At 31.8% G+C, this 12,616-nt stretch overlaps 2 protein-coding genes across 2 annotated transcripts; one reads left to right on the plus strand and one right to left on the minus strand.

Moving 5' to 3' along the window:
• The first annotated feature begins 322 nt into the window (after positions 1-322).
• On the plus strand, positions 323-2,999 carry LOC132733046 (ATP-dependent DNA helicase RecQ-like). Its single transcript, XM_060719623.1, has 2 exons — positions 323-955; positions 2,011-2,999. The coding sequence occupies exons 1-2, from the start codon at positions 504-506 to the stop codon at positions 2,909-2,911; spliced, it is 1,353 nt and encodes a 450-aa protein (XP_060575606.1). The 5' UTR covers positions 323-503; the 3' UTR covers positions 2,912-2,999.
• Positions 3,000-3,481: 482 nt separating this feature from the next.
• LOC132733043 (uncharacterized) lies at positions 3,482-11,635 on the minus strand. The gene is made up of 5 exons (XM_060719621.1): positions 11,345-11,635; positions 10,421-10,870; positions 8,607-9,458; positions 7,189-7,310; positions 3,482-6,766 (listed from the first exon to the last, which is right to left on the minus strand). The coding sequence occupies exons 1-5, from the start codon at positions 11,633-11,635 to the stop codon at positions 6,178-6,180; spliced, it is 2,304 nt and encodes a 767-aa protein (XP_060575604.1). The 3' UTR covers positions 3,482-6,177.
• Between the last annotated feature and the right edge of the window lie 981 nt (positions 11,636-12,616).

Below are 12,616 nucleotides of genomic sequence, written 5' to 3' on the forward strand. Positions count from 1 at the left end.
TAATATCAGTTTTCTAAGTAAGTTAATACAGTTATTTATATATGCAGCCTTATTGCTTATGGTTCTTTTTATGTTCATTGAAGTGATATTTATATCAAATCAATTTCGTTAACCGTCCTGTTAAATTGATAACTCTGTATGACACAAAATGATCATAAAACATAATTTATTTCAATTGTCATCATGACTACTCGGAATTGATAATTATATTCAGATGCAATAAATTGGAATCAATGATAGACAAGGAGACGGTTGCGTGCACATATTTTATCTTTAATCAACGTGTTCAGTGTATGGACAGTTTGATACAGTATTATAAATATCATCGTCGGATACCCACGGCCGAACCATTATCATTCATCAGCCGTGGGAATTTTTGCCGATATTCAGTCGATTAGAGGTGTGTCAAAGGCAGCTATTTCATTGGCTGCCTCACGATTTCATGAGGCGACTAAAACCAATCAAAACGCGCGTTCTGTACGACGTTCGGTGTTACAGACAATATGGCGACGACCATAGACGACACGTTAAAATCAGTTTGTGAAAAGTTCAACATCGAAAAATTAAACGATTTCCAGCAAGAAAGTAAAGATAATTTACTTTTACAGCGTGATGTTTTCCTTTCTGTTAGAACTGGTGGTGGCAAAAGCCTTGTTTACGAGGCTTTCCAGTATATTTGTGAATGTCGAGAAAAAGAGCATTGCCAAGTGCTGATTGTAACGCCTCTTATTTCCATTATGAAAGAACAATGTGACTTTCTAAATTCATTAGGATTTTGTGCAACATACATTGGCCGGGACAAGAAAGAAGATGATGAAATTTTAGAAGGAATACATGACTTTTTGTTTACTTCACCAGAAAGTCTTCTCGGTGTTGCAAAGTGGAGGGACATGCTGTTACAAAATTCCAGGATTCGCTTAATAGTTGTAGATGAGGCCCACATAGTTCTCCACTGGTATTTACCTTTTTAATCATTTGTTTTGATTTTGTAAATTATTGAATACAAACAAAGAATAAATAGAATCCAAACCCACGGCAGTGTCCTTCTAGTAACTGTAGTGAAATACTTTTACATGTATAGTTTTATCCTGGTTACTGGTTGGGGACCACCAAAACCGGACAACCACCAAACCAGGACGGCCCCGAAAATGCTTAATTTAATATTTTCTTTGTTCACTGGTTGTCAGTCACTTTTTATCAACAATAAGTGCATGTTTCTTTTAAAATTAAGTAAATAAATTTATTTCAACCTCCGTAAATGGTAAAATTTTAATGTCTATTTCAAGAATGTTGACTTTGAAATTCGGGGGTCATGAAAGCAATGCCTGACCTCATATACCAGCTATAATCATTTGCAGAGTGAATAATAGAATATCCAAAACTTCAGCATTTGTTGCTGACATATTGAATAGCATGTTACAAATCAAAAATCAAAACACCCAAGCTTTTATCTGAATTAAATCACATCATGTACATATCTGTCCGGACACATGGTACTGTAGTGTAGACAATGTAGGTAATTTTGATACCCTCCTTGTCGAGCATATGATATAAGTGTCAATACATTCAGAAATAAATTGTGTCAAATTTTTTTATCTCTAGATTAAAAATTATGAAATTTGTACGGAAAAATGTTCCAAAAGTGCCCAGTTGATGGTCTCCGACCAGTACATAGTTTGGAGGAAAATGGTCTATATTTTTAACTTTTGAACTATCAACACTGTTTTGATTGACTGACTCTCATTTGCAGTAGAGTATTTCCGCCTTCAAAACATTTAGTTACATTTCAATGATTCAACAAGATGTAGGTCAATACTGTAAACACTAAACAATTTTGGATGGACAGCACGAAATAACCATTTATACCCAAATACACCCAAATATAATAAATATAAGAAGAAATGCAAGTCAGAATGGAAATAGAATTTCTCAAATTTTAACAAATAAAGCTAATATGCATAGTCATTGTAAAGTTTCATTTCAAAAATATTTAATTTCATCATTTTCCAGGGGAGAAGTTGATGGTGATCAGCAGTCTACACCTTTTAGAGAATGGTTTGGAAAACTTGGGGAAGTGCGATCATTAGTACAGTGTCCATTGTTGCTTATCACAGCAACAGCAAGTAAAGCCTCACGTTTGAAGATGCAAAAGATTTTCTGCATGAAAAATTGTTTTGAAAAAATTGAAAGCCCAGACAGAACCAATATTAAATTATTTTTGCACAAATTCAAATCTAGCCAAGATCTTACAAAGATATTTGCATTTATGATCAATGAATTACTAGAAAAAAAAGAAAAATGTGACAGATACCTTGTATTTTGTACTTCTATTAAATCATGTAGTGATATTTATACCATGTTACATTTAGAATTGGAAAGTGACATTCAGTTTGTACAGATGTATCACTCAATGACAGTTGAAAATGTTAAGGAAGACATTAAGCAAGATCTGGGTAATAAAGATGGCAAAATTAGAGTTTTAGTTGCAACTAGTGCTGCTGGGATGGGTGTGAACTTCAAGGACATTGGCCAGGTGATAATCTTTGGAGTGCCCAAAAATATGGACAGTTTTGTGCAACAGTTTGGAAGAGGTGGTAGAGACCGTAGTCATGCAATGGCAATTTTATTGTTCAATGGACAGCAGTGTAGAGGTATAGACAATGACATGAGTGAATATATTATCAACAAAGAAACCTGTCGTCGCAAAGTGATTTTAAAAGCATATAACACTACAGTTAATGACAGTATATTAGCACATTTATGTTGTGATATTTGTGATAAGAAGTGTACATGTGATCGAGAAGATTGTTCATCTTATACTCATCCTTTTTTTGAGATGTGTGACTTACCAGAGTCAGAATCGTCTAATTCTGACTCCGATTGTGAAAGTGATGACATTATGTCTAACTAGTGAATAATCAAATGTACACTGGTCTTTTTTAATTTGTATAAAACTAAATGTACCTGTTTGTTTACCGGTAAATAAATTATAAATTTGAGGTTGTTAATTATTTCGGGTTGTATTTATATATTTGATTACAATTAGTTTAACAGAAATTGGCTGCAAGAACTTCAATCAAGATTTGTAAATTTTAGTAATAAAAGTTCATGAGGACTAGTTTATTATGACCAATAATTAGATAATCATTAAGCTGGCTGATGGAACAGTCCAATTCAAACGCAGCAAATGTGTTATGTGCAGCTGTAGTTATATCAATACAGCTATGACACACACTTTGAGTGGTGTAAGTTAGCCCTACTTTCACTGCAGGTGATTTTTAAGGAGGAATGTTTTCTTTTTACTACATATCATTTCTTAAATATGTCCATGCTGGACCATTTGGTATTTTAAAATTTGATAACACACATTTATGAAATACACAATGTAGTATCAAGCTACAGTTATATGAAACTCTTACTTAAATTTTAAGAAATACGTTTCTATTATACATGTATAAGTGGACAGTTAATATAAGAAATAACATGTTGTAAAAAGAAAAGCGATTCAACCTGCGATGTTGTCGATAGTGATTGGGAAAAGCAGATGTTAAGCACATGTTTCACTTTTTGCTGAAAACGCCACCGTTCTAAACTATGTTACAATAGCCCAGTGGCAATAAAAAAGCAAATTTAGCAAAGTGAAAACACATAAGACTAGTTCTTTTTATAAGTTTATTAGGAAAATCAGTTCCCTTTAATTCATTAAAAGATGCATATATTCAAAATGAAATTGATTATACTATAGATGCTACTCTCCTGACAGCCATGTTCAGACATTATATGCTTAAGATAGAAATATCATATTTTCAAACTGCAAAACAAACTTTTACATATTGGTGCTACAGTATAATGATATATCCCTTCATATGTGTAAAAGAATTTTATAATTCACAGAAAGTAGCATTGTTGGATACCCACAACTAATCAACATGTTACATGGCCTGGTTCATGCATGAGACACTACATCTCAAGGTTATAATTTCATATATCGACCTAAATTACATGTATCACAACTCAATCATTTCATTATTTACATTATTTTACATGGTGCCCTGTGTCACGCAAATTAAAAAAAACTTGCAACAACAGCTTTTGCCTCAACATAAGGTTTAATATTTAATATTAAGAATCTGCAGATTTTAATTGAAAATACTAGTTTAAACACAAAAGACATCATAGAATGAAAATTATTACCTTATTTTTGTGTTTGTATGGTGAATTCAGCAAGGTTATAAGTCATAGTACCTACTATATCTTAGTAGGGTATAAATTATCAATAATTCTGCAAATATGTACTACATGTAGTAACAAATTATACTATATAATATGGTTTTAGAACAGCCCCAAACCAAAAACAATTATTTGACAAATCAAATTTACTATAAGAAAATAAACATATGAGCCGTGTCATGACAAAACCAACATAATGGGTTTGCAATTATATTCTAACTTGATAGATAATTACATTCTTAACTTTCAAGGTATTGCAAAAGTAATCTATCTTAAGACAATATTTTAATAATCAAAAGGACATTTTATATCATTAAGGTATTCTAACTCGAGATTGAATAGGTTTGCAAAATAAATATTCAGGAAAAAGTGTCGTTTCTAGTGCAACAATTGCCTATGTTAACATGTAGGCAATGAAATGCATATTTAAGACTTTTCTTGAATAAATGAACATGTATACAACAAATGTCTAATTTTTTTTGGGGGGATAAGGTTGGTAGTGAATTTCTTTATCACAATATAATATGAGCCGTGTCACGACAAAACCAACATAGTGCGTTTGCGACCAGCATGGATCCAGACCAACCTGCGCATCCGCGCAGTCTGATCAGGATCCTTGCTGTTCGCTTACCAACTCTATTACAAGTAGAGAAACTGATAGCGAACAGCATGGATCCTGATCAGACTGCGCGGATGTGCAGGCTGTTCTGGATCCATGCTGGTCGCAAACCCATTATGTTGGTTTTGTCATGACACGGCTCATATGTTTTCCATTTCCTGAAAACTTTTCAAAATCCAAGTCAGAATAGTCTTGCATTCAGCCCTTGAAATTCAGTTTTAATGAAAGAAAACATTTGTGGTAAAATATCGCAATAAATGATGACTAAATGGTTCCACACATTTTCATATTTTTATATTTTCTTTGACCTCTATATTTGACTTTGTCTGCAGGGACATGAACATTTTCCTGTCAAACATGCATTTAAAAATTAAAACATACATGTATTGTTTCTGGTGATCATAAATAATAGTAAATTTAACCTTCTAGATTAAAACATGTTCAAGCTTCTAACCTGCACAATATATTAATTACCTTTAAATAATAATTACATTTAGTGATTCCTTGAAAAATGAAAAATGTATCTATTACTAAGGTCATGTCAATTAATAAACCTAATGTAACAAATATGACCTAGATTGAAAGTAAAACAATACAATTTTATGTTAATACAAGTGCTATAATTTTGATTTCACAAAAACTTTAAATTTGTGGTATCTTGTTTAAGTTTCCACCAGTGGTTGGCAATTGGTGTATTCATAATGAATTTATAAGTAATTTTTATGGAAGTCAAAATACTATTTGTTAACATTTTCGACACAATAATGTACATTCAGCACTACTTTTTTCAGCTGTTTAACATCTTGCATACTCTAAATATATTGTTTTTAAACATTATTAATCATATGTTTGACATTTGTAAAGAAATTAATACATATGCATTTCTGCATAATGTTCCTGGCACAGAATTACATTAACAAATTTGCTATTTTCTTTTGAGTATTTATCCAATCATGCAAGTCTCCAGCATGTATACAGTCTAAAGGGTTTCTGAATGTAGAAAAGTTATTCCAACGCAAGTCCTTAACACTTCCTCTTTGTCTCAGGTAGTCAACCATTGCCTTTATGTCCCCATTTTTGTTAACTGGTGGTCGTTCTCTCTTTGATCTTGCTGTTCGGGTTGTTCTGATTAAGTTTTGTTTAATGTCACTCACTACTTGTGTGGTCATACAGACTTGTTTAGCAGATTCATAGGATTTGTTTGCTCCTTGGCGATTTAGTTCCTGCTTTATATTGTGAACTTGTATCTCCACGGCATTGTCATTTGGGATGTTGTTACATACCCCACCATGCAAATTTACACAAATATTCCATTTGTATTCAAAACTTTATTTTGCCCCAAGAAGAGACATTGAATATGACACCATCCGCCACAACCATATTTTATATTTCGAGTGTTTAATCGATGAGTCATACAACCATTCAAAGTGTGCATTTCGAATTGATCTGTCTCCATCACACATTTTATACGAGTCACAAGTGTCCCTGAATAACAAGGACATAAACAAGAAATGCTTCACAGCATTACTAACTGGAGCATCCTCATTAACTTTGTGGAAATTCCAATGATGTTTTTTGACAAGATGCTGTTTAAACCAATTCAATGATGTATATGTTTTACCACAAAGACAACATGTGTATTGATCACCAATTTTCATAGCTTCAAGTTGGCAGTCATCTGAATGAAGAGCTGTTAAGTCTGTCGTTAGCTTGGAAATACTATCCTTTTCACTTAGTTCAAGACTTTCTACAATACGTTTTGACAACAAATTCACATACTCTATTTTTTGGCTTTTGTTCATTAAATGTATAGGAGGATGTGGGACAGGTGATGCCATATCCTCCATGTCCAGTATATCTAACCCAGCAGCGACAATGTATGCATCTGTAACATCTTGTAGAAAATCTTGATGGGGTCTGAAAAACATTAAGGTTTATCTTATAAATAAAGAAGATTTCAATTACTACGAAATTTTAAAAACCAAATTTTTCAGGCGAACCATTTTTTTTAAATCTCAGCAAGAAACAACCTCCAGGAGCAAGTTTTACAGTCTGATTAAAGCTTACCATATTTCAGAATAAAATATTGTTATGGTATTTTGTTTGTAATCTGTATAAAATACATAAAAGTGTATTGGTCAAATTATCTCATATAAAGTGTTATTATTATCTTAATAACCATGCTTGAAAAACAAGACAGCAATAATGCCCTATATTGCTCACCAGGGTACCATTGAAACATTTAATCTATCCAGACATCTATATATTCTAAAAGCTCAAATTAGCACTACATGCATAGGTGATGTATATTTAGATAATTGATTATCAACATTGTTTACCTGAACTTCTGCACAACATCTTGCGCACCAGTCACATCTCTGCGGTTAATCAGATTACGGAGCTGATATAATGATCCAGGGTCCCGAGCACTACCACTGGTGTAGAAGAGCTGGTAGATTCCCTGCAACACATGTAGTTATTGTTTTTTATCATTAATAGGTTCTTTTCATGCTACAGTTATTTGGAATCTTTCACAAATTCAAATTTAAGCTTAAAAATACATGTGCAATATTATACACTTATCATATGAGATATATATTAACCAACGAGAGCTCAATACTGGCTATGCGTGACCTTGCCCTTAGAGATCCAGATGACATGTGCATATGGAATATTTTAAATTAATAGTCTTACTATGTTATTAAGTATTATTATTACCAATAAATTATAGATTATCTAATGTTATTTCATGCTTTCCAGTGTTTTATTGTAATATATCAGATGATTATATTCTTTTAAACCACTAGTGAAATTTATAATATATAATTTTCACTGTAGCCGAACTATATCTGAATGCGGATACAAGAATATCAAAACTAAATGGAATAACAGGCAAAAATAAATTCCGCCATGCGTAAATTTTGCTTCTTTTGGAAAAGAAAGTCGATGTCACCATACATTAGGTTAAAATGTATCAAAATTAGAGAAATTTAACAGAACTATATTTCAAATTTGTTGATGTGACGTCATGATGTGATGACGTCAGTGACATTACACGGCAAAATCAGTAAAAATTACTTAAAATCACTTAAAACGCATGAAATAAAAAGAAAATTTATTTGTTTTACATATAAGATTGAAATATATTTCATTCGTGAACACCAGCTATTATATTTTCACTAGTGGCTACGCCACTAGTGAAAATATTGCATCTGGTGTTCACTCATTGAAATTATATTTCAATCTTACATGCAAAACAAACACATATCCTCTATTTCTTAATCATGTAGGTACCAATCTTAGTCTAATACCAACAAATTGTGTGTGAAAAATAAGTGAAAGATATGTGAAAAATGTGAAAGTAAACAAGTGTGGAACATCATGACAAAACCTGCAATAATGACAAGTTAACTTATTTCACAATAATCTGCAAAAACATGTATGTTTTCAAATACTTCGGAAAGTATAAGCCTTGTATCTTAAAGGCCCATTATACATGAACCTAAGAAATGTTTTTAATTTCATTTCTCAAAGCTTTTTAATTTTTTGTTTACTTTTATATAAAATTCATGTTAACCCTTTTTAAAGAAGTAAAAAACAATATTTCAGAGTCATAATTATGAAAAAATACAATTATTTTAATGCAGGTTTTGTTTCAATGTAAACAAGAAATAAAACTTAATGCAACCAAGATAACTGAAACCAAACTTACATGAACTAATAATAACAAACAGTCCAAATTTTAACTCCTTATTACTAATAGGAAGTTGAATTCTCTGTGAAGTCCATCTGGTCTGTGTACAATTCCAAACAAACAGTGAAACTCTGTATCACCATTCTGCATTGCCTGCTGTGCCGAGAAAGCCCTTTCATTAGTAAGGACATCTCCTCCAAATACAAGTTTTTGCACTACTCTGCCATCTGAATGAGGAACAGCCAATTCATGCACCTTTTGCAAAATATTGATCATACCTTGGGATGAATTTTCACTTGAGTCAATTAGGTCACAGTTGAATATCACTGATTTCTTTTTTGTTATTTCTGTATAAGGGTGGTCTATATATGCTGGATAAACATCCTTCACTGGTTGCAGAAATTCAAAGTACTTGAGAAGTACCTTTGAAATATGGAAAATAAAGTTCTGTTCCAGTGCTTCCATATGGTCAACTGAAGGGACCCAAGTATGGGGAGGTATTTCCAGAATGGGCTGCTGCTGTGGAACAGGTGTTGGCAAGTTTAGATGTTCATATGTCACTCTAATTTGCTTTACCATAGTTAAGAACCAGTGGAGACTTTTCCGCTGTTTTTCCATAGTCATATGTGATGGTGAAATGGTAATGTCAAAGTTATCTCCTAATATTTCAATGGTTTTTGGTTGACTGTCACACTCTAGAATTTCATTTTGGTGATTCTCACAATTTTCTCTCAGTGTTGACACTTGTTCTGGAATTGAACATGTATTTGTAGCTTGTTTGACTGCACATTTATCTTGGAATCCCTGGACAACACTGTTAATATTTTGTTCTTGTTTTTTCACAAGGTCCTTTTTCTTTTTAATTACGCTGGTGTAGGAAACTGCTAACCCAAGATCATGAACTATATTTAGACCCTGAAAGAAAAAATATATATATTTTAGCATCATTTTGATTTAACTAATACATGATAGAACACAAGGCTGAAACTAGATCAGGTTCTTTTCCATGGATTTTAGGAACATGGAAATACAATGTAGGTATTTCAGCAATGTTATGTTAAAAATTGGGAATTGGATGTAAAGAATCACTGTCTAGGATGGCATCTTCAAACATTTAAGCACCATAAAAGTGAAGAAGCCCTTATTTTCAAAGATTTTAGAATTTGTTATTAATATTATTATTTTGTAACTTTCAAAATTTGGAAATAAAATTCCTGTGGTTTGAAAATAACATACTATTTTCAATTGGGAATATGAACTAGTATCAGCTATAAAATAACAAAAAACATCCCTGCAGATTTACTTTCTAGGGTTCATAGATTTAAACTTCAGATTACTTATAATATTATTATTATTTGGGTCTGATAATTAAATATATTAAAGATCCTGTATGTTTTGTGATTGATATTGATACTGTGTGTATACCAGGCTTGCAAAAACTATATTTGTATTTAATTATGCAAATTAAACAATTTTCAAACATCGAATAAATTCTAAAATATTTACTGCAAATGTTTGTGCACATTCTATTCAATCAATAAATTACATGCATTCATTTCTTATTGGAAAATTTTACTAAGCATTTATATAAAATAAATTTCTAATTACCTCCTTTTATTTACATGAAATGTTAATTTGGGTAATATCTTTAGAAATAATGCTTATTGGAACTTACAATATTTACAAATCTTAATTTGAGCATCATATTTTATATTTATGAAATAAAACCATGAAAAAATTGTGTTACAGGATCTTTAATTTATCTCCAGCCTTATCATTATTATTTATATAACTAAAATAATGTTGCAACAACCTAATAATCTAAATAAATTTAATTGAAATCTAGTAAAATTAAGTGAATATGTAAATTGAATTACCTCTTTATTTAGCCCACAGCCATCAAGTACTAAGCCAAGTACATACTGCATGAGGTTAAGAAATTGATTTCGAGTGTATAACAGAACAGAAACTGCCACCACAAAGCGGGCCATGCTTTTCTGCTTTGTAATAAAACTTGCCAAAACAGATGAGAGAGTCGGCATTTTTAATTTGATGATGTCAAATTGGTCTTTCCAAGAAAAGTTCATGAGTTTATTTGTTGTAGACACTTTAAAATCAGTTTCTGGCTTTTTAGTGAGTGCTGAGGTCTCTTTAATAATCTCTGTTGATACACATTTTAAAAGTGCAGATTTATATAGTTCTGATTTTAATAGATGTTTATCTACAGCAGCTGGCCCTTTCCTGTTGACAATAGCTTTAATGGCTGATTTCTCTACTTTGTCTGTAATTATTTTGGACCTTTCCTTCTCATTGTACACCAAAGTTACCTGTTAGAATTCATTTAAAAATTTATGAATATTTATAACAATTCTGATATTTATAACAATATTTAAGTTTCAGGTTAAACACTATTTGAATTTTATTCAGTAAAATAATAAAGAAAAAGTTTCAATGCCATGTAATATTTTATGACAAATTCAATACTAAACTAGCTCTACCACTCATGAAAATCAGAAATCAAATGAACACATATAACTGTTATTTGTATTAAGGCCTTGAGTCTGTCTAAGATATTACTTGTGATTGATTAAATGACATCAATATATTAAAATTGATCAAATGCAAACCTGGAATTAAAAATCTGAAATTTGAATAAACTCGTGGCTTTTAATTAAAGTTTTTATGGAAATATTTTACCAGAATATACATTTCTTAAAACTGATTTTATCCAATTTAATTGGCATTGTTACTTGAAATAGATTTTAACTTTAACAATGATAAATTTATTGCACTGACTGTACCTTCACATCAAATGGCTTTCTTGTACATGTAGTCACAGTTTCTGTGCTTGCATCCACCATTTTTGGTCCACAGTGAGTAATGCTAGGTCTCTTTGGGGTTGTGATCTTCTGTGGTGTTCGAAACAAAGACTTCTTACTTTTTGGTGTAACACCACTTGGTGAAGAAATTGTACGCTTTGTTGAACCTGGTTTTGATGCTACAAAATATAGAATTAACCATAATATATATGCAAAACATTGCCCAGTGAATTTATGTTTAAATACTAGATAAATTTGCATGAGATACAACATCCTGCCAATGGAGGATTTGGTTTAACATTGTATTCAGCAGCTATGGTCATATTTCAATTTCCACCTTTCATATGGAGGAAGACCACCCAGTATTATTCCAGTCACAAGCAGATGTTCATGTTGTACCTGGGTAGAACCACTAACCTTCCATTAGCTACCTGGACAACTACTTGTCTGAGTTAGAAAACTAAAAACAAGTTCTTATATATTCATTTCTATAATAAGTACTTGGAACAGTTACAAAGAAACAATGATTACTTATCCCGAACCAGTGATTTTGCAAGCTAATGAATTATCAGACATATAAAAATATTTTCTTTCTAAAGAATCAGGGTCAGCTTGGCACTAAAACATACTCGATCCTATCCCAACTTGGTACAGGGCCGAGTTAACCCTTTACTTTTTCTAAGTATTAAAAAAAAACAATATACAACGATTTCCCAACAGCTTGTCTATGTTTACAGTTGAGTGACGATTCACCCCTTATTATTTAAAACATTTTTTTATTTGTTTGGATTGAAAAACATGTATGGTTTGGGAGGGGGGGGGGGGGTAGTTAAAGGTCTTCAGTGTACCCATTTATATAGTATGACATGATGTTAACTTAAATGCCACATCAAATGAAAAACAAAAATATTAAAAAGTGGTTTATAAAGTTTGGGAAGCCAGAACTGGAGGGGTGGGGTGGGGTGTTGATGTTCGCATCTTTTTGTTATTTGTAACATTATTTTCGTCACTAAACAGCTAAATGAGGGGCTAATCGGGAGACTATTTTTTTCAATATTGATGAATACATTTAAGTGTCCATTTTGTGTTCCTACAGAAAAATATGGAAACTTTTGAACTTTTTATATCGTTTCTATAAGTTTTAAGAAAGATAGTCAGATGTCGCAAACACATACATACCAGTTGGAGTAACATGTCGCGTTGATTGTGCTTTAACAACACCTGGCAATTGCTCAAACTTTTGCAAAAGTTCTC

The sequence above is a fragment of the Ruditapes philippinarum genome, unplaced genomic scaffold, assembly GCF_026571515.1.
Source record: "Ruditapes philippinarum isolate M1 unplaced genomic scaffold, ASM2657151v2 ctg2954_1_1_1_1, whole genome shotgun sequence".
Lineage (NCBI taxonomy): Eukaryota > Metazoa > Mollusca > Bivalvia > Venerida > Veneridae > Ruditapes > Ruditapes philippinarum.